General features: G+C 40.5%; 4 protein-coding genes across 5 annotated transcripts in view; all 4 read right to left on the reverse strand.

The window, feature by feature from the left end:
- hoxc10a (homeobox C10a) overlaps positions 1 to 22,009 on the reverse strand; it is a 45,055-nt gene that overhangs the window by 11,222 nt on the left and 11,824 nt on the right. The window contains exon 3 of the mRNA XM_003448184.3: positions 7,980 to 8,266. The gene's annotated coding sequence lies outside the window, so the exon portion shown is untranslated. The remainder of the gene's footprint in view (positions 1 to 7,979; positions 8,267 to 22,009) is intronic.
- Positions 501 to 4,142, reverse strand: hoxc6a (homeobox C6a). Of its 2 annotated transcripts, none has more exons than XM_005478040.3 (2): positions 2,233 to 4,142; positions 501 to 1,755 (listed from the first exon to the last, which is right to left on the reverse strand). In XM_005478040.3, the coding sequence occupies exons 1-2, from the start codon at positions 2,627 to 2,629 to the stop codon at positions 1,445 to 1,447; spliced, it is 708 nt and encodes a 235-aa protein (XP_005478097.1). In that variant the 5' UTR covers positions 2,630 to 4,142; the 3' UTR covers positions 501 to 1,444. The 2 variants fall into 2 exon arrangements, with proteins under 2 accessions (XP_005478097.1, XP_005478098.1); XM_005478041.3 differs by having other exon boundaries at positions 502 to 1,752; positions 2,233 to 4,138.
- On the reverse strand, positions 11,568 to 15,311 carry hoxc8a (homeobox C8a). Its single transcript, XM_003448186.5, has 2 exons — positions 14,524 to 15,311; positions 11,568 to 13,175 (listed from the first exon to the last, which is right to left on the reverse strand). The coding sequence occupies exons 1-2, from the start codon at positions 14,957 to 14,959 to the stop codon at positions 12,859 to 12,861; spliced, it is 753 nt and encodes a 250-aa protein (XP_003448234.1). The 5' UTR covers positions 14,960 to 15,311; the 3' UTR covers positions 11,568 to 12,858.
- hoxc9a (homeobox C9a) lies at positions 18,680 to 21,500 on the reverse strand. Its single transcript, XM_003448185.5, has 2 exons — positions 20,599 to 21,500; positions 18,680 to 19,542 (listed from the first exon to the last, which is right to left on the reverse strand). Exons 1-2 carry the CDS (start codon positions 21,140 to 21,142, stop codon positions 19,298 to 19,300), a joined length of 789 nt encoding a protein of 262 aa, XP_003448233.1. The 5' UTR covers positions 21,143 to 21,500; the 3' UTR covers positions 18,680 to 19,297.

The raw sequence follows: 22,009 nt of genomic DNA on the forward strand, positions 1-22,009 counted from the left end.
AGCGTCATCTGGTGTCTGGTATGGGGCAAGACGGTCAACACCGGTCAGCTCTGTGCCTTGGACCCGCTGCCAGTCCACCATCACCAATAATAATAATAATAATAATAATAACAATAATAATAATAATGATAATGATAATGATAATAATAATAATAAAGCAAGGTTAGAATATATTTACGCGGATGGACTTGAAACTTGAACGTTGTTGGGAGTTTTTATTACTACAGCTACGGGGATGTTATCGTGTTTAACAGTAGCTTAACAGTAGCTAATTCCTGTGCCATACCAATATCGGCGTCGAACACATAGGTCTCATATTTTGGAGGGAAAAAAATTGCTTAAAAATATATGTTTAACGTCAAAGTATCCCCCTCTTGCCTACACAACCTCCTGACCAAACAGGCCACGACACGACAAAAAAAATAAAAATAAAATAAATGTAAAGAAAAGCAAAAGAAGAAAGAAATAGCAAACTTTCACAGTCCAAGTTTAGTGCGTATTTAGGAAATCTCTGTGTATTTTTAGTACGTATTTAAGGGACCTGTCTTCACCTGACTCATGAAACAGACAAGACGAAGGTGAAAGTTTTACAAATATTTTATTCCGTGATACACAGTTATGACAAAACATTAATGTTTGACTCTCAAACAAAGGTGAAGAATTACTGGTGTACAAATCTATCTCACAAGAAAGCATGTTGTGTCAAATGATCAAAAAAGGGGGACTAAAGCGCAATCTTATGTTATGCAGCGTCTACCAAAGCGGCTAAATGCACATTACGTTTCCACGGGATTTACATTATATACCGTTACTTTTATCATGTACAGACATTATGAGTTTTGTTTGTTTGTGTGTGTTCGCGCGCGTGTGTGTGTGTCTGTGTGTGTTCGGACTGGAGACTATCCGTGCAACTTTTAGCTTGATGCAGGGCCCATTTTCCTGCGGACAATTCAAGTAATAGATTACATTGTGATCAAGTGTCCGCCCGCTCTTTTGCCTCCATGGAATGCGCATGTACAGTAATGAGTTTAGTCAGATCAACACTGTATTATAGTGAGGTGATCAAAGAGTTTCACAGTGATGGATGGGGTGTGTGTGAGGGGGGACAGGTAAATATACAGATTTCCTGGCATAGGAAGATAGGTAGAAATTAATACTTCTTTTTATTTCCACAATACAAGTGTGACATTTGCAATAAAAAACAAAACAAAAACAAAAAAACCCTCAGTTCTCCACACAACACAGCGGCCAAACTGTGGCTGAAATAATTTTGGATTTCTAAGGATCAACACTCCTGTGGTTCAACACGAAATAAAATTGGTAAGAGCTGCGTGGTAGCAATCATGCGGTGAAGTCGCTCTCGAGTCCATGTAGATTTTTAGGTAGTTATGTTGGTTTGTAATGGTCATCGTGTGATTTTTATATTTTTTATTATTATTATTAGCTATTCTTTCTTCTTGTCTTCATCCTTCCCTTCTTCCATCGCGCCATTGCGTTCCTGCTCTTGAGACGCTCCTGTCTGTTCAGTTCCTGTCACCGTGGAGGTCAGGTTGCTCTCTTTCTTCCATTTCATGCGTCGGTTCTGAAACCAGATTTTGATCTGCCGCTCTGTTAAACAAAGCGCATTCGCGATCTCGATGCGTCTGCGCCTGGTCAGGTAGCGATTGAAATGAAATTCCTTCTCCAGCTCAAGCGTTTGGTAACGAGAGTATATTTGTCGTCCTCTGCGTCTGTCTGTCCCGTAGCCGACTCCTGCTGGGAGACAAAGTAAAGTCACTCATTTAAGCGTTAACAGCGCGAAGTCACGTTTGGCTTTCAAATAAAACGTGCCTCTGCCTGGAGTCTGTTCATACTTGGAGGCAACTGAGCATAAGTTTTTTTTTTGTTTTTTTTTTTTGCCTCGTTGTTAGATTCATAATTGCAATCTAAATCCACAGAGAAAAATAAACGCATTTTAACTGGAAAGGAAAAATATATCTCAAAGGATATCTTCGCTGTATTATCTAAAATTATTAAAGCTTCTTAAGTAGTCTCTCTATCTCACTCTACTGATTATGGCTACTATATCATTCTTAAAATGAAAGCTGTTTGTTTGCACATGTTAAGGCCCATCTACAAGTCGAGGGGATACAGTAATGTTTTATGGGGCCATAAAAAGTAACTTGCTCTCTTGGTAAGACATATCGTAAAACTGGCCCATTTCCTTAATTTATTTGTCGTAGTAAAACTCACCGCTGTGTGAGTTCATTCGCTGCATCCACGGGTAGATCGGGATGTTACTTTTCTGCTCCTGAGCTGCTGCTCTTCCTTGATCCAGACTGTACTCTTGAGCAATGTGGCTTTGTGTATTGAGTCCCATATTTGTTTGTCTGCAGCTGGGAAGCACGTCCTTGTCTTGAAGAAACACGTTTGATCCATACTCATACTGTGCCCTGCCAGACCCAAACACCACATTATCTTGAGGAGAGTAGAAAGGTGCATATATCCGATTCTGGGTCACAGCGGCACCGTACGACGAAAAATGTCTAACTGTGTCATAGGTGGTGGAGTTTAGGGGTACGTTAGGCAAAACGTCTTGACCACCGGATAAATGGCAGGAGAGCGACGGGTTTGCGAAATAAGAATTCATACCTTGCTTGTAACCCTCTCTCCAACTCTCCCCACTTCTTTATCGGTCTCTTTTCAATCTCCTTCTCAGTAAATCTCCTTCCCCTCTGTGTCAACCAACCACACCTTTCTCCAAGGTCTTCTTTTTTTCCTCGACTTTCTGCCTCTGTAACTGGACGTGAGCTACTTTGAGGATTCAATATTATTAATTTCCAATCTCCGGTTAAGACGCACAAACCCGAGTGTTATAGCCGAGGCTTGGCTCGGTGAGAGACAATATGACAATGTCAGCTGACCATTCTCCACCAATTGAGAGGCAGGAGTTGAGGAGAAACTGTAGCTTTTAGCTCAGAGCTTGAACATTACTGCTAAATGTCGATAAACACAACTTAGACTTGGAGTGGCACACTATACAGCTTGGCTGAGTGAGAAGTTTTTGGCTTGAAGTTTATGAGCATGTGGCGTTTAACCAGAAAGCAAGATGGAAAGCGTGGCCAATGTCATTCAGGACAGACACCACATTGAGGAAGGAAGGAGAAGGAGAAATCTGATTAAAAACACGTGAAATATTATACAAAATGCCTATTCATTAGTGACCATTAGAAAAATTAACACGGATATTAAAGCTGTTTACTAATGCAAAGCAATGAACTGTCATACTAAGTTCTCGTGTGAGTGATTGTGTGTGCGCATGTGTGTGTCCTATAGCCAGTTTTATTCACAATTATAACACAACATACACTGCTGTTTATCTCAGCCATATCAACGACTTTCCGATTTCCATGCTTTTGCAGTGAACTGGGGGAGGGTGTCGGTGGTAAGAATGCGTTTATGGTCTCTCTTCTGTGAGGGCAATAAAACAAGTGACGTTCCCCAGCTCACCAACAACTATCTCTGCAGCAAAGCCTTGAAACACAGGCAGCAATCTCTGCCGCTAAGAATCAAAAAAGCACTGCACAGCATGTGGAGGCAAAGCAAGACAAAAAAAAATCGCGTACAGGACAGGTATGGTACAGAAAGGGGAAAAAAGAATGAAAAAATGCTCCTGTGAAGATGACTTCTGCCACGATCTTGAAAAAAAAAATCCAATCAGTTGTGCGATTGTGCAAACCTGCTCATGAGTGCTCACTGCTATTTCTCAGGTATAGTCTGTTAAAACTTACAACAAAGAACACTTTACTTCAAATTAATTAAGCAAAAAAATGTAATAGGCAACTTGTTAAAATGCTTATGCAGATGTTCCAGTCTTTTTTTTTCTCTCTCCTTGTGATCGTGCTTTGACATTCCTGTGACACACACAGAGGAAACGGGAACCGATTATTATCTCAGCACCAAATGATGGGTTTGGAAATTACTTTAGAGGCGTTTTGCAGAATTCTAGAAAAACGTGATCACGTGTTTTGACCTAAACGAGCTGCCTCCAAATTCAGTTTGTCCATTAGATGAGATCGCAATGCGCTAATTTTCATTTTCATTTTATAAAAACTTTTCAGATGAATTAAAACAAAAACGCCACATGTGCTCTCTAAGTAGTTTTCCAAATTAATGTGGCCGGTTTTTGTTTTGTTTTTTAATTTTACTTTATTTTATTTTTTAAAAACAAGCCGCATCAGATAGCAATATAATAATAATAATAACAATCAATTGAAAATGTCTGTGAAACGCAGTCCCACTGGCTGCAACAGCCTATTGGTTCACCTCATTGATTTCTTCAATGGAGTGAATTCGTGCAGCCTAAACGTGCAACACTGTTTGGTCTGTTGTTTGGGATCCTGAATAGCCCATAAAAGAGACAAGAACAAAGAGAAGGAAGTAGCTGGTGCAGTAAAAGTTTCCCTTCAACTATTTGTGACCATATGTGACATCCGCGTCGCACAGATTTGAGGCAAATAAAGCGCAAAAGTTGGAGCCTGCAGTTTTCCTAAATTTCCGTCCTGGGACTGTTCTTTTTCCACTCTTCTTTTTGATATCAAGAAACGAAATCACTTGATGACGGAGGTTAAACCAACACTTATAGCAGGAGTAAACTACTCGGGGTCCCAGTTTGTTTAGTGAACTTCTATCCTTCAGTGTGGTGTAATTTCAAAGGAGACCAAATTGTTGCAAACATTTTAAAAAAAAAAGTCAATTCCCCTACTTTTACTGGAACATAACGCTTGAATTCCACCAACGTAAATATGAACAAAAACTCTATTAAAATTGAAGTTTGTGATATTATATTTTTAGTCAATGCGCCCTCATGATGGCAGAAACGGAATGTGCAATAGATTTGTGAAAGCTTTCCTTTGTTTAACCATTTCTGCTGTCGTCACCAAATAGCCGGCATAATTTATTCCACACAGCAAAGTGTTTCAGATTAACACAACTTTCAGCAATCTCTGTTTCATCAAAATCTACTCGAATTATTTGAGTTCCCAACCACAGATTTTCCTTATTGTTATTTACACAGACGCGCACACACACACACACACACACACACACGCACACACACACACACGAAAAACAGACCGGTCTGTAAACTTTGGGTTGTAAATAAAAGCTGAACAGTAAAGCCAATGTGTGGACTGGAGAGTCTGGAATGCAGCAGAGCTTGTGTCAGTGTGCAGAATTAGAAAGGTCATTCTTTCCCTTGTGTTTTAGTGTTTTATTGCGGCCCGTGAGGCAAATTACGCGCACGGCATTTGATGCAGGGAGGAGAGGAACCGTTTGGTCCGCGTTTCCACAATTTTTAAAAGAACATTATGTCCAACGACGAATGCGTGAACCAGGAAGGTCTTAAAGTAAAAATATAAATTACTATTAATACCCTAACTGCCTGTTTCTGACCATGGGAATTAATAACGATCATTAATAATTAATTCCTCAGGGCTATATGCCCTGAATTTGTAGTTTTATATGGTGATGCGCAAGGAAGGCATAAACTAGGATATTATTATTATTATTATTATTATTATTATTATTATTATTATTATTATTATTACACTGGTTTCATTCTTACGCTTTGATGTGTTCTCGTGCTGAAGGCCTAACTTTGATAGCCTGCTCCTCTGCAGCACAACATGGCCCATCAACATCCACGGTTGCTTCTATTTTTTTTTCTTAGACACAGCTTTCAATATCCAACATCACAACATCACTCAGCATTAGTAATACGGGACCCTTAAAATTTCTACATTATCAGCCATGATTAAAAACGCAGCAACAGGGGCAAAGTCTGGTCATCCTCTGATGCTTTTTCCTCTCCCCCGCTTCTAACCTTACTAATAAGGAGTAATTCACATACTAACAATGTAAAGCCCTCTATAAGCACTTTACCATCGCTGGCTAGCCCAATTAATGTCCGGAAGTGTTCGACTTTATGCTCGTTAAGCACTCAGGAAGCTGTTGCCCAATGAGCGCATGTTGATCCACACATCATAAATTATGGCCATTAGTAGGCAAAATTTTTGGTCCTGTCGGGATTTGTAAGTGAGGTTCTAAATGTGGTGATGCGGACAGATTCATGACTTCATGGAGTTTAATGCGAGCCTATCTCTGGGTTTAAAAAACACTGCAGGGCAAAACAATGGACTGTGGTTTTCCCTTCTTATTTCAACCAAGATTTACCTAACAACTCAAATGGCATCTATTAAATGGGCCCTCTTTCGCTCTCTCCCTCTCTCTTTCTCTCTCTCCCTCTTCTGCAGGCATAGTGCTGGGCAGCAGCGGACACGATCCATTGCAACAGCAATGTTTCATAAGGGAAAAGCAAACAACGTGTTTAACAGTAGGTTATAAGAATTTAAAGGCTTCTACAACGAGGCTTTGCCAATAATTGTATTTTACAAGATTGAAACTCTGGACTGCTGAGACAGAAACAGATCACGTCGCTTTATTACATAAAACAATATTTAGTCTCTACACAGAGAAGAGAGGACAATTCCTCAAGCTAAGCTTTGATGAAACAACATCGCCAAACTTCAAATGCACAGAAACTACTTCCTGCTGTCTGACACACACACACACACACACACACACACACACACACACACACACACACCGTGTTATTTAAGATGTCTTTGGATACTTGTGCAATACTCCAATTTATTATCCTCCTTTTTTACTGAGGCTTTCGTGATTTCTATCTCTCCCACACAAACACACACACGCACACACTTGACGAGTTTAAGCCTCATTCTGTGTGTTTTTTCATATGAAGTCTAGAATAACGTAAAATAATTGATCTGGATTTATTTTAATCATTACATTTATTTAATTGTTTTAGTATTTTTAGACGTGTTTGAAAGAAATCTGGGGAACTGAAATGTATTTGATGCAATGTCCCACCATTCATGCACAATATGCTATAAACAGTGCACTGTATAAACTCATTCTGTCTCACTTATGACGCCATATTTGCTACTGTTAAATGTCCACTCCTGTTGCTCTTGCTGTTGATGATATTGTGAATATTTGTTACAATTTTGAACTTATTACTTAGTCGTCTTATTTTATTTTATTTGCCGTTGGTGTAAATAAAACGAAATGTTAACTCTCACCAATGTCGTGCCGTGCTTATGTGACAAAGCAATATCTTCTACAAATCACTTCATCTCATCATGCTAAAACGAAACAATAAAACAGACGAATCTCATTCTCCAAAGTGACAACAACAAATCAGAAACACTCCTCGGTGTCAGGTCAAGCAGTTACTCGCTGGCAGCAGTGTATCAGCTGACATCCGCAGTGAACCGCCGCCGAAAACCAGCAGCCATAAACAACAAGCCTCAACACCCGCCCACTTCCACATATAACGCCTCTGGTCGCTAGGGGGCACTGCCGGGAGCCACCAGTGTGTCACTGTGTACATACTGTGAGCCTATGTGTTTCTCGTGTGTGCGTGTGACATAGGAGTGTGTGAAATTGCTTATAGATGTTATGCAGGCTTCTGGCAGAAAGTGGGTTAAACGTGTGACAGCAGATATGGAAACAAACCATAATTAGAGAACATCAGCCAGAAATTAATATCATTCGTCACTGCCTGGTGAGAAGGGCCTATGTGAGTGATGAGAAAGTTTACTATCAAAAGACAATCAATTACCTCTGGTTGGCACAGCGCCTTTAAAAACACACACTGGATGTAGACTGAAGCAGCCACTATACACACAGGTGCTGCCACACCAGCCAGAAAGAAATAATGACAACCGCCCCGGGCTTCAGCACCCTCCCAGGCTACAGGTCAGGTCACAACTACACTGAATAGACACCTTCAGTTCTCATGATCTCACATGCTCACAATTTTCACGATCATTTCAACCACACAAGGACCAGCCGATTGAGAAACAGATCATTAAACAGTTAAGGAAAGCAGCTAGTAAAGTGTATAATCTTACCCCCAGCAGGCTCTCCACAATTTCGAGCGTCACTCTGGTCCAACAAAGCAGCTGAAGGGTCACGATGGCGAGTGGGATATATCAACACAACGCACATCTCCTCTGTGCTGCTGGCTGTGTTCACATTCCGGCGATAAGCAGCTTATGGAGACAGGGTGTCTGCCGGGAAAAGTCTTTTCTAGCAGGCTTTCTTCTTCCATTTGCTGTCCCAGTGGTTTTATTGCCTCCGGTGGGGGAATAAACGCAGGCAGCGGCTGGTAGAGGCGGTGACTGTCCCGAAGATCGCTCTGTCAGGAAGTCGGGAATCGGGTGAATAACACGCGCGGCAGTGCCAAGATGACTGTGCAGCATTTTTTCTTTAAATATTACAGTAAAGGGAAATAATATGTTTCTACGCCCCAGCTTAGTCTGCTGCTGATACAGGGGAAGGACCAGAGAATAGACAACAGCATAAAGTTCATGTTCATAGCGCCTGTGCCACGTGGCTCGCTTCAGCCAATGGCAGAAAGGATTCAGTCGTAAACTTTTATTACTCAGCTGTAAATTTCTCCTTTTAACAACCAGGAATGTTTGCACCCATCTTGTCTTTCCTCTCTTTTTTCTTTTTCTTTTTTTCGATTGAACAAAACTAAACGACCAATAATATAATACGTGACAGCGAAATTCCCCATATGTCACATATCAGACGTGTGTCAAAATATGACAGTTCCCCTGGTGGATGAGCTGTATGCCAAGATGTCCCCCAGACCAGTTGGGAACGAGGAAATAAAAGTGTGTGAGTGTGATGGCGAGGTAGGGGAGTTAGAAAAGGACAGAACGAGACGGAGACACAACTAATTAAACTTCAATTAGGCTAAACCTACTTCCATATAAGGGCCTGTGCTTCTCACATGACAGCAAACAGATGTCAGGATAGTATGCACCTCACATCCAATATCAAATACGCAGACACACCAAGTGCAAGCATAATTTCAAAAATTATCCCTGCTGTAAGTCATTTGTAACAAAATATACATTTTAAAAAGCAGTTGAGATTTGAGCTTGAAAAGAGAAGACTCTCTTATGAAAATAAATATACATACACTGCAAATGTTGCGCAAACTTTTAACGAATGCTAAGATCAACACACACACACAGAAAACAAAATATATAATTGTTATGCCTTAAGCATAAAAAGTTAGGAGGTTAGTTGATTTTTTTCTTGATCTTCATCAAATATACTGTATCCTAATACTTGCGTAATACACGGACACGGATCAAGATGAAGAGAACAACAGCAGAGGTATCATTTAATTTAACCCCAACACGCAGCTTTGTATCTCGTAAATCCTTTTACAGGAAGTCCTCTAGCTTCGCCTTGAAATAATCACATGATATGTCGTCTGATGACGAGTAAAGCGCATTTTCTACAAGCTAATTAACCAACAAAATTTCCCTCACTTACTAGTTTGAGTGGTGCATCATGTCCTTGCAGGCCATCATCGACACACGGAGCTGAGACACACAAAAGATGCAGGCCGAGCCGCGTCTTTACCACCGCCAATAAAGTTTACAGCAGGTACACTTAACTTTATTGGTAATGTCAACCCTCTGTTAAAACTACACACACACACACACACACACACACACACACACACACACACACACACAAAGGGGTAATATGGGATGCTGGATAGCTGTGACTAAGGGACACTTCCGGAAATTTTCTAGAGACAAAGCGCACGTAAACAGAGGAATAAACACCCTGAATGAAAAGGTTGCGCTTTGGCGCAACATTGTTTGATCCAAGAGAGAGAAAGAGAGAAAAAAGTCACTGCTAGGGGGAAAGCCATAAAAAGAGGAGATGTGAAAGACTCCGACAGCTTTTGGTCTCAGTCTGGATTGAGGTGAAATGGAAATCTTTGATTGAAAAATAAGTTTCCAGTTAATGTGGATAAGTTTGCGTTTTTGCGAAAAATGCTCACATAAAAAGCATTGAACACTGCTTTCGTTCTGTTTTCCTTCGTTAGGCTGTGTAATGGCGCTAAATGTTACTCTTTAATAATATTTATTTATATTTATTAATTCATTTTGCTAAAATAAAAGAGGTCTGAAGCACAACAAGGTGGGTTAGAGGTTAGTTCGTTTTTTTGTTTTTTTGTTTTTTCCTTTTCTTTACAAAAGAATTCTTAGATGAGTTTAATTTTCCAATTACGAGTGTGGGCTTAAATATAAATAGTTTGAATCGCATATTTCAATATAGACACTTATTTAACTACACATTATAAAATCCCCTAACACTCACTCCTTGGCATTGCATTGTGATGTATTTGCATCCTCAATGTTCCACATACGCACTGAAGCTTATTTGAACAGTTTATAAGTGAGCAAATAAAAAGCAACAGACTTTGAATAATTTAGCTGCCGAACGCTGAAATTAGGCAGCTAAATTATTCAAGTCTCGGGTCATGTTATGGCGTATTTACTACTAAAATACGTCTAATATTGCATTAAACTTGCAATAAATGCATTTTTAAAAAGAAACTATGTGGAAAATCATTCTGTTTTCAATTTGAAAAATTCAGATCCAGTATAAAAAGGGAGGGTGGTCAAACCGAGAGAAGGGTGAGGTCGAATTTCATGTTCTGGAAAAGATGGATCAAATTTCTATTGTGGGCTAATATGATAGAGCAAGTACTGGTATTTTACCCCGTTAACAGCACGTTCAGAGACCCACATTGGTGTACCGTTTGATACTTATCGCAGTTTAGTCCTACTTGAGTGGTACTCAGATTTCACGTTGCCTGCTCATGTCCTCTGTCTGTTCCAAACCGTCATCATGAAAACCAGCTGGACTGCAGAAGAGAGATGTTACCTGTTACCTGCACTTGGCCTCCCGCGTTCGCTTTGATTTCAGCGCTCTGGTACTTTTCCGGCGGGTTGTCTGGACACAAGATTCACGCAACACCTTGCAAATGTATGGCCTCTGACAGATAAAGCCTCCCTCAAGCTCTGCCATTACTTTGTTTGATTATTAACATAGCACGTCAAATGTTTGCTCATCTCATCTCTCAAACAGCCATCAGTCATCCCGAGATTCATTAAGGAAAGCTTCGTGTCCTCCCCGAAGAGAGGAAGTTTCTTATTAAGAGGATGAATCAAATACGACTCAGGCTTTGGAGAGTAGGCCTGCTGTGAATGGGATTCGCGGTCTTTCCTTAAAAGGTAAAGGGATACATCCGCAAACGCGTGTCTGGCGCTTTTTTAATCGAACAGTTTGGAAAGTTTAAATTGGGAAAACTTTATTTAGGAGGGTTCTGCACTATCTTCCCTCCTGCCGAAGCACTTTTTGGGTGCACAGGCTGAAAATCGAGGCATCATCAAATCATCAATTTTGAATTATTCGGGGGGCTTTTTCAGCTGCAAGTTATCTATTTATTGTTGTCCGTGCATAAAAACAGGGCTTCATATTGAACTCTTTACAGTGTGCAAAAAAGAAAATGCCACGCTGCATATTTTCACTTCCCTTATTTGTTTATGTACATGGAGAAAGGATGGTGATGATATTTGTTCTAACAACCGAGTGCGCAGTCTCAATAAAACCAGAAATGATAGTGAGCCATCTTGTTTATTTGTGATTTTACATCAACAATGGCGGGGACACACAATTCCGTCTTTCACAGGAGAAACACCAGAAAACGAGCATATTGTTAACATCAATATATAACAAGACGTACATAAAGATTATATTCAGTGCAAAACAACTACGCTATATCACCAGCACATTAAAATAAAAATTCCCTTACTTTAAAATCGTTGTAATTGTAGCAGTTGTTATCATACACAGTACATGTGCGTTATAGGCAGTTTTAGTTGTTGGGGAAATAGCTTGCGATCAAATCAGAGCGATGCCATAAATGTGGAATATAAATTCTGCAAAGGCAAAGCTCTGAGTTTTTAGGTAGTGCTGTGGTACAATCTCAAAAGTGTTTGCTGGGCTTTGAGCTAAGTGTCTTCCCAAGACTCGCAAATTGTCTTCAACAAGTGTATACTGTTTGTTGGGTAAATGCTACATACATAACTTAATAATATAAGGTCGATATAGAACACTTTAAAATTAAAACCATATGAAATCTCTATATTCAGAAATCTCTATTGCAATTTCCCCAGGTTTAGGTAGCATCAAAGGATTCCAAACGATTGCATTTCCCTGGTAATCCTAGAGAAAGATGTCTGAGGAGCTAATGGCTGTCACATGAAAACGAGTAAAACAGTAACAGTAACAATTATAATAATAAAACTTGTGGTTTATACAGAGGCTGTTAGCCAATGCAACTGTTGCGATGATGTCTTAACACTTACTACTAAGTTATAGGCCTACATTTTTTTTATTTTATTTTATTTTTTTACAATTTCGGAAAGGCTACTTTGAAGTGATGTCTTTTTTTTTTAATGTAGGCTATAATCTATTTACAACACAGGTCGGCGTTGGTCATGTTTTGATCTTATTTGGCTACGTTTTGATACAGTTATTATTAAAAGCAAATTTGTAAAAAATAACTAAGCCATTTTCCATCCAACATGCGTTTTAATTTACCCTCCCATAATTTTAAAAACAATGGCGAGAGTTCTATGAAAGAAAGAAAAAAACGCTACAAGCGTTTGTAGCTTCTACAGAAAAATCCAAATGGTAATGCGCATCATGTTAGGATAAACGAGAGAATGGAGAATTTTGTCTATTTATGACAGCAATATTGGTGGGATTCCTGATCCCTCTTGACAAAATAGAAGGGTGGTCATAAAGTTGACGCTCTCTGCCTCCTTGTGACTCTTCGTCTGTTTATGGGACCTCTCCTTTTTTCCTCTTTTTCACCCATATAACCATAAAAGGACCATAAAATCACTCCTTGGTCTCTTCTTTCTCTTCTGCTTCTTTCTCTTCTGCCTCTTCCCCTTCACCGTCCTCGTTGCCCTCTTCTTCGGCCTCGGCTTCGGCCTCTCCTCTTTGACCCGGAAACTTGTCTTTGTTGTTCTCTTTTTTCCACTTCATCCTTCTGTTCTGAAACCAAATCTTCACCTGTCGCTCGGTGAGGCTCAGGGCGTGAGACACCTCGATCCTTCTCTTACGGGTCAGGTAAGGGTTGAACAGAAACTCCTTCTCCAGTTCAAGAGTTTGGTAGCGACTGTAGGTTTGCCTCCCATTCCGTCTTCCTGGGGCTTGAAATATGAAATAAAGCCAGAGGTTAACAGGGCTCACCACGATTTCCCCATAAAGACATTCAGATGGCTGATAATTCTTTCTGAATTTACTCATTTCCTCTGCACAATCACTAACCCATTTCAGCTCTCACACATGCCAGATTACACTCACTGAAAAGAAAGAGCGGGTAGATGTCTTCTTGCAGTGTTAAGCTGGATAAGTTAGATTTTCCATTAGCAGGAACATATATCAGTGTACACACATACCACCCACAATAGAATCCGTAGTTTGCTTGGGATCTGTAAATAAATGTCTTCAAAGTAATAATAATTTACACACATGTCTGCTTCATTTACAGTTCATTCTGCAGGTCTGATGCAACCTTACAACCACATCCCCCAAGAGTTAGTGGAGTAAGATATAGTATTATTACTTTGAAGTTCAATTTTTAATCTGTACATGAAGGTAAAATTGCCCTAGATCCCCCATCAATTTAATGATGTTAAAACTCTACAAACAAAATCTATATACTACTCCATGTCAGATTGGGAGGGGTGTTTACAGAAACTACACTGTTTCCTCTTGCAGCAGAGCCCACATAAACCTGACTGACATTTTCATTCATACTCATACAGGAGGACAATAACTAGGCAGGTAAAAGTGTGAGAAGACAGAGATAAAGTTGGGGACAATATTGGGATGCATATCTCTGAGCAGAAATGAAAAATGAAGCTTACACCTGTGTGGAGCTAAAGTAGCCTTATAGCCTGAACAGAGAGATCCATGAATGGAAGGGGTAATATCTACAAAGCCCTTATGATTATGGCTGTATGTGTCTGAGCCTACAGTGGGCCTGTGGGTCAAATTACCCCCCAAACCTCTAAAACCCGGATTCTGGATAATCGTGGTATGTTGTGTTTTAGCTAACCCCCCCCTGTCACTCTGCATGCTGCTAGTGTGTGTGGTATTATCGTATTTTAGACTATGACTTATCCATCCCTTCTCATAGCACTATTAGAGTTTGTGAAATATCTTATGTGAACGATAATTGACTTCAAAGAGCGTGTCATGTGGCTGTAATCAGCAATTCAGCGTTTAAAGGCACTTTGGAAAGCAACCATTCAGCCCTGTATGGGCATGTGCTGCAGAGTAACAGCAGCCTGCACTTCAGGTTCTATGTGCCCCATCATGTTCTCTGACTTATTTCGTTTTATAGTTTAGAGACATACTCTTGTACACCCTACGTATTTAGCACACATGCACAATCACACACACATACACACACACACACAGGCGGATACACAGTGACACGCGCGCACCACACGGCAACACTGAAAGAATAGGAAATAATTGTATGATTCTGACCGTGGGGTCTCATCCAAGGAAACATAAGACTGGGAGAGGAGTTTTGATTTAAGTGGCCTTGTCCTTCTCCGGGGTTAGAGCTGCTCGACGATTTACAGTCTGGGTATTGCGCTAGGCTTGCGTCTTGTTGGGTACCATAAAGCGTTTGCCTTGGAAGGGCTTCATATCCATAAAATTTCGTTGCGTCTCCGTGGCAAGCCAAAGCGCAGGGGTTTTGCTGGTATCCGGGGTTGGAGATCCCCGTGGTCCCGTGGTGAAAAAAGTCCTGCACATGATGGGATGGGTGCTGAAAGCCCGGTGCGGCTGCTCCGGGTCCGTAAACCAGCGTGTGGCTGCGGGCAACGCTTTGTGGAAACCTGCAGTCGTAGTAAGTTGGCTCCAGTGACTCGCTGCCTTTGTATTTAGAAAAAAGAGGGTTAACAAAATAGGAGCTCATGTTTAGTTAGCATCAAGCAGACGGGCTCTCTCGCAGTAGAATATCTCCTTTAGGATGATGGCAGCCTTTTGTTTAGGGTCCCAACTCGCACAGCGCACACAAGCAGACAAACCGGAACTAGGAGAAACGCTGCCCCTTTGGACAATCTACGGCAGCTCACTCTCTCTGAGCCGTTCCTCTCATCGGATTTCTCCTCGCAGTCGTGAGTGGGTTTTTTTTCCAGGTTTTGCAGTCTCAAACCCGGCTCATGGCATGTGCTTTGGATGTTTGTTAGCTAAGGTTACAGCTGGCTCGCTCGACCGGCACAGTCACAGGCGCTGCTCTTTTCTTTCTTTTTCCTTTTTTTAGATTCCCACCCAACCACCCCACCACAGGCTCCCTCACCCTCCTCCAACCTCTCTCCCCCCCACCCTTCATCTTTCCATGACCGGTCAGACGTGGGCCCTACGTATATCCACCTTGAGAGAGGCTTCACTAATCATAACCAACAATCTAAGAGGCTGTAAATATGATCAATGTTAAGTTTATCACACAAAAAAACCTTTGTTACAAGCTGAACAATTCAGTTGTGAAATGGTTACGATATAAAGACGATGAAGCATGATACATTTCCTGTGTAGTCTGAATTTATAGTTTTGCTTCTTTGTATGGAGGTTATGAGGTGTTTAAAACAGGGAAGATTTCCCCCCTTTCTAAGCGGATTAAGCTGCTGTGATGTGGTATTTTTATTTTTTATTTTTTTCTATCATGCCCTGAAGGTTATATACAAGTTCCCAGAAAACAGTTGGCCTTTCATGGGCTCCATTGGGTCAGGATGATATTTGGGAGTTTATCAACAGTATTAAAACAGTATTAAAAATAAAAACAACACAGACTCGGAGCTATTCTATCCCCGAGCAAAACATCGAGTTGAAGACAAAACATTCCTCGATGCAAAACCGTGTAGAGGCCAAGGCGACACGTTTGCGCCAGGCGCTCCAAAGTACTGATGCACGCAAATATAAACACGACCTATGAATGCTATAGGTGCCATTTACTGACCCCGTAAAACCGACGAGGATGGGCAGTAAATCTCACACGGGGGAGTTCATAAAATTTAACATTGAATGTTTAGGTGCAATCAACGCGCACGATTCCCAGCTCAGTACTTGCGTGGTCTCTCTCTCCAAATATGCCTGTGTGGGTTTTTGTGGGGTTACTGACGGTTTCTACACATCATCGTAAAATATGAAAGGCGCACTGGGCGAATTTATAGACCTTTCACACTCTATAAATATGCAGATTGCCAATCACTTGTTGGAGACTTTGAATTGTTGGTACAGACGTTACAACCAACACGGACTGAGGACTAAAATAGTACAGGTAGCCCTTTCTTTACTATTATTATTATTATTATTATTATTATTATTATTATTATTATTATTATCATTATTATTGATGCTGCTGTTTATGCTTTTGTTGATTTTGTTCTCGATGTGTTGCTTTGTTGCCATTTATTTATTGCACTGATTTTATGTTACAGATGCAACTGTTTAAAAACTGCTAATAAAGTAGTCTTTGGTTGAATGTGATTTTTTGTCTCTTTATTATTGTGGATTTTTTAAATACTTTTTTTCGGAATAAAGTGTCTCAGTCTGGTTTGAATTTACAGCTTGAAAAGCAGAGGCAATAAATACAATAAAACACACATATTATGCATTATTAAGTATTATATTATTATTGAGTTAAGTATTTTGCTTAATTAACTTTTTGTAAAAGGCTGTGCACATGTATTGCGTGTATATTGCAGATATAATTTTGCGTTTTTCGAATTGAGCACACAACTACCACCCACAAAACAGCCGTATTAACTCATAAATTCACAGACAATGAAAGAAGCTACAAAAAAAAAAAAGAGTAAATAACAAAAGCATAATCTTTTTTTTCTGAAGTGAAAAAAATAATACTATATTTGCACAGATTGTTTGGCCAGCACAACAACCAGCTGGCTGCATTCCGGATTGCTGTTCTGTGGCCTATTACACAAAATGCGGTTGGTGGCCATATCTGTCATTTTGTCATCGATAGGTTACTCTTCACTCTTCAGCCAAGCCACAGAGCTGTAAAAAAGCCCTTCAACACAGACACACTCCTCAAAACGTGGACCTACAGCGTCATCTAGTGTCGAGATTTGTCTTTAAACCTGAATAACTCCACCAATCAGAGACAACTGCTATGTGGCCAGAAAGAGTTGAATGTATAGAGGATGCGTGCACCCTGTATTTTTCTTTAAATAAAGTTAAAGCAGTTAATTACTGTGGAATCTATAAAACACGTGCCTTCGGTTTTCGTCTTGCTTGTCTGCAGACTTGAAATAGTTGCTGTGCTGTCGTTTCCTGTCGTGGCAGCTGATCACTTTTATACAAGAGATAATAGCGCTCTGCAGCACTCACATTTATGCACAATGGGTATTGACTTTTCCCATCTAATTGTAGACTAATAGACGACTCATATGATGAAGTGCAGGGGGTTTTGCGGCTGGCCCAGTCAGGCAAGTCCCCAGAACAGTGCGCATGCTTCTCCTTTGAACGAGTCCACCACCAGCGTCCATTAAAACCATAAAGTAATTTAGCCCAGACGTCTAGCCAGTTAGTCGAGTTTGCTTTGTTGGTCTGCATTTGAGACAAACAGCCGAGCTCCAACAGGGGCTGTAAAACTGGCATTTTTGTCCAAGCAGAGCGGAAATGCACTGGATTGGGCTTTGAAATTACAGCATCCTGCCCGTATTGTTTGCCACCACAAAAAGGCAATTTAGGTCTATCACAGGAAACAAATGCGAGACATGGGAAACGGTCTCTCGCTTAAAACGAAACTTTTCAAATCTGGTCTCAGATTTTCTGATCGCCAATGAGCCTGGCGATGCAATTAACGTTTAGTTAGATGTTGTGTTTAATTGCCTAAGTGGTTAATGTTTTTTTAATACTCTTTAGGAAACTGCACAAATGTGGTTGATGAGCTACTTTCAACTCATATAGGGCACTGACCTAATAAAGAAATAAATATGGTAAAAACTCGTGCATTCATCTCTGTCCCTATAAGAATATTATATGAACAATTTAAAAGGGAGCACTTATTTTAAGCCAGCATTTAAAATGTTTTGGTACATTTTAAAACCTTACAGAGACGCGCTTTTGGAAGAAATGTATATTTTTTTACTATGTATTTTGTTATTGATATAAAACATAATTAAATATCAGTTGTGAGGGTTGTTGTTTTTTTTTTTTTAGATCTACTTACTCTCCTAAAACGGATAACGTCTGAAACGGTATACATGTGAATGTTTGAGACTAAGAAGCTGTAATTAAGACACAAGTGCAAAGCGATGCCAAGCAAAATTAAAACAATGTTGTCCCAGTAAAGCCTTAAATAGGCTACGCCAAGCTTTCTATATCGCCATTATTTGTAATAGCAGAGCTCATTTAGGCCTTTAATGTAATGGGGGCACACTCAGCGGCCAAAACAGTGCGTACTAAAAAATGTGAAGGAATTGTTATTAATAAATCATCAGTCTTTTGCGTCATGTAGCTTTGGTTGGGTCAGTTTTCCCGTTGGTTTGAATTTCAGAAATTTTTGTATCCATTTATTTATTTTCTAGTACGGGGTGATACTGTTTTGGATTCCCCTGTACAACCGTGTAGTCTGCTAAATCCGATCGCAAACACGCAGTCTGCAAAGCCACAATAAACACAGAAAACAAGAGCTTGGGATTATGGTTATATTTGCAGAGGTCTATATCTACACTCTATAATTAAACTCGGAGGCTACAGTCAAAAAAAGGAGAAAGAAAATGTGCACAAATACAGCTACAACTATCACAAAAATACAAGACAGACATGTCGACCGCAGATGTTGCTGTACAAAATACTACACCTGCACAACAGCGTACAAAGGAAATAAACATGAAAGAAAACATTCACAGCATAAATTATGGTTTTTGTGAAATTCAAAGGAATTCAAGTATTGTCTTTCTTCGGACAGTTTAAGCGTATCCAAACTGCGCTTCTTTAATTTCTTTTACAAAAACACATATCTCGAAGTGAAAGCAGAATGTAATTCTCTCCTTAGAAGTTTTCTTTTTCTTTTTTCTTTCTTTTTTTCTACTTAAACGCTCGACACATAAATGTGCACTAAAAAATAATAATCGGCATCAAACAGTCTGGAAGTTAAGGTTAATACAAAAAAAATCCAACAAAAGTGATAAATATAAGGAGGAGAGGGCGCTTGTCGTGTGTTTTGGTACATCTGTGCTGTCCATTAGACTAGTGGTTATTGTTGGTTGTTTTGTCACTGTAGTCCACATTATTGGTCTTTGCTGTCGGTCTTTTCTTTGTTCATCTTCTTCATCTTCATTCTCCGGTTCTGAAACCAGATTTTGACCTGCCTCTCGGTCAGATTCAGCACTCTGGCGACCTCGTATCGGCGGTCTCTTGTAAGGTACATATTGAACAGAAACTCCTTTTCCAGTTCGAGAGTCTGGTACTTTGTGTAAGGACATCGCTTCTTCCTTGTGGAGCGGGCGTGTATCCAATTTGCCACAGGGTTATCTGCAAACACAAACAGCAATAATAATAAAGACAGAATAACAATGCAAAGCTAAATTGTGAAACAGATGACATCAACATTAAGTGTTCGGCCTTTAAAAAATAAAATGAATGAGCCTCTGGATTTATAGGAAATCTGTGGACTCATCAGAAAGTGCAACAAACTGAAAACAGTGCCAAGGCACACACAAGTTTGGGTGTACGTCGTAAAAGCTAAACTGCCAGTTAACATTTTAAGGAAAGATTCTCAGTCTTACACTTTTCAAGCCTAAACTGATTTGCTTCCTTGTCCCCTTAACTTGTGAGTAACACCGTCGTAAAATACTCAATGCGCTTATTCACTTTATTGGCCCATAAAATGGCCCGTGGTTCAAGCCTTTACAGGTCCGTGGTGAAAGTCCTCGAGTATGTCCCTACATTCCTCAAGTTGTCTGAAAAAAAGAGTCATGTGAATTTGTTTTGGACCCAGAGAAAAGAGTAGATAGGCATATGCATCCATACACGTGTATGTAATCCTTTCACTATGTGAGAATCGTTTTTATTTTATTTTATTCCATCTGGGGGTCAAACAGAGCCAAAGTGTGACAGGAAGGGCCTATCTAACAATACAGGACTTAAATTCGGCTTACAGGGTTTGCTGTGCCATCTTTAATAGCACGGGGTCAACATAAAGTCGTAAAAATGCACCATATGACGAATATGGATTCTTAAATGAGTTTAGGCCGTTTACTTTAGAACACCTTGCATGTGTTTTAAGCTTATGCAACATCCTCCCAAATTCAACGTCTTCCTGAAGGTTTGAGTCCATGTTTATAACCCCGTCTGGTTTTATTGCCCCAATATTAGCCCAGAAGCATTTGTCTTTTATAGTTCCTAAAGCTTGCTCCCTATAGCAGGGGGCGATTCAGAGCTGAGCTGAAAAGGGAAGAATGTAGCAGTTTATAATTTTACTTTTAAGCAGGACGTTGAAATGGCTCTGAGCAAAAGTATATTTAAAGCTATCCCAAAAACAAAACTCCCACCGGGCTGTAAAAAGATCGTATAGGCGCTTGAACTTACTCGGATCTAGCTCCGGTTTCTCATCTTTATGTTTTCCTGAAGCCATGAGCTCCGACTCGGGAGAGGGGAGATTCTGCTGCGTCTTGTCTCGCATGTCAGTGGATGAGCAGTACAGATAATCCGTGTAGGTCCGTCCGCTGGAGCCGAGACACTCGCCGGCTCTGTGTTCTTGAAATGCATCGGGCTTCAGCCCGTAGTGCCTGCTGTTCCCCGGATAGCCATGGAAAGGCACGGCGCCTGATATCGGCTCCAGCCATGACCGCACATATCTCGAGTCTGTGCCTAAGTGAGGTTGGTGACTGTATGGATGGTAAACCACTGATGACTGGGAGTGTACAGGGGCCCAGGAGGTGGAGAAGACGGGTGGCTTGGGTGCGAAGCTGCAGGAAGGATAGTCAGCACACTCCGGTACTAGCGACGTCGGACGAGGACCGGCTGGGTGCGAACCGGGCGCCGAAAAACGAGTTGCAGTAAGGACATCCTCGTTTTCATGGTTGATCAAGGAGTCCACATAATAATTACTTATGGGACCCGTGGTCGACATGTCGAAGCTTCCCCGACTCTTTTACATGCATCCGATTATTATATGGAGTGTATGTGTACTTTTTTATCTAGCCATAGAACAATCAAGGCAGGTAATTATTTCTCAACGCTTCCCTGGCTGCTATTGGCTGCCTCACCAACACGTGATTATATTTACCCCCACAAAAATTGTACAGTGGATCAATGCGCCACTTATCTTGGGATACCAGTGCACATAAATCGGATTAAAGAATATGATCTTTCACTATTTTTTCTCGCAGGCACAAAGGCAATTCCAAAAACTATATTCCTCCATGAAGAAAATACGCATTTGTAGTTCTAGTAGTGGATCTACCTCTAGTCGCACAACAGACCTGCGCACATTACGTCTAAGAGCAAGGCACTATTTGATGGTGTAATCAATCTTTGTCTGGCAAAATCTACCGTAGCGCCATGCTGTTGCAGGGGATAGTATTACAGCAAAGTGTTTACCGAATCGTTTACTCTTATATCTTTATTAAACCACGCTTTAAAGTACGTTTGATAAGGCGGAGGTGTTAGTTTCCTGCGGCATGCTCTTTATTTCTTATTTAGGAGAAAACCATCCATGGTGGCTAGATATAGCTGGACTAGATATTGGAGAGACTGAATCAAAAATACGAGGATGTAGCATACGCCACTAATAAAATTTGCACTGTTTTAACGAGGATACAGCAAACATTTCCTAAATGGGATCTGCAGAGATAGGAGAGGAGGGGATTCAGATTCTTGACAAGCAGCCCACTACTGCGCGCTATATTCGGCTAGTGACCGTTCATGTTTTTATGCCCATCAATAAATTTTAACGAGGACCATTTGATTGTTCATAAACGTGTCGTTAATAAGACTA

The sequence above is a fragment of the Oreochromis niloticus genome, linkage group LG20 (assembly GCF_001858045.2).
Source record: "Oreochromis niloticus isolate F11D_XX linkage group LG20, O_niloticus_UMD_NMBU, whole genome shotgun sequence".
NCBI classification, from domain to species: Eukaryota; Metazoa; Chordata; class Actinopteri; order Cichliformes; family Cichlidae; genus Oreochromis; species Oreochromis niloticus.

What these genes read in the sequence shown, in the direction of transcription:
- hoxc8a (XM_003448186.5), bottom strand. Translation starts at nt 14,959, where the DNA reads ATGAGCTCCTATTTTGTTAACCCTCTTTTTTCTAAATACAAAGGCAGC. An exon ending in TCCTTGGATGAGACCCCACG is followed by an intron (nt 13,176 to 14,523) that starts GTCAGAATCATA and finishes TCATATTTCAAG; the next exon opens with CCCCAGGAAGACGGAATGGG.
- hoxc9a (XM_003448185.5), bottom strand. Translation starts at nt 21,142, where the DNA reads ATGTCGACCACGGGTCCCATAAGTAATTATTATGTGGACTCCTTGATC. An exon ending in GAAACCGGAGCTAGATCCGA is followed by an intron (nt 19,543 to 20,598) that starts GTAAGTTCAAGC and finishes TTGTGTTTGCAG; the next exon opens with ATAACCCTGTGGCAAATTGG.
- hoxc6a (XM_005478040.3), bottom strand. Translation starts at nt 2,629, where the DNA reads ATGAATTCTTATTTCGCAAACCCGTCGCTCTCCTGCCATTTATCCGGT. An exon ending in GCGAATGAACTCACACAGCG is followed by an intron (nt 1,756 to 2,232) that starts GTGAGTTTTACT and finishes TTTGTCTCCCAG; the next exon opens with CAGGAGTCGGCTACGGGACA.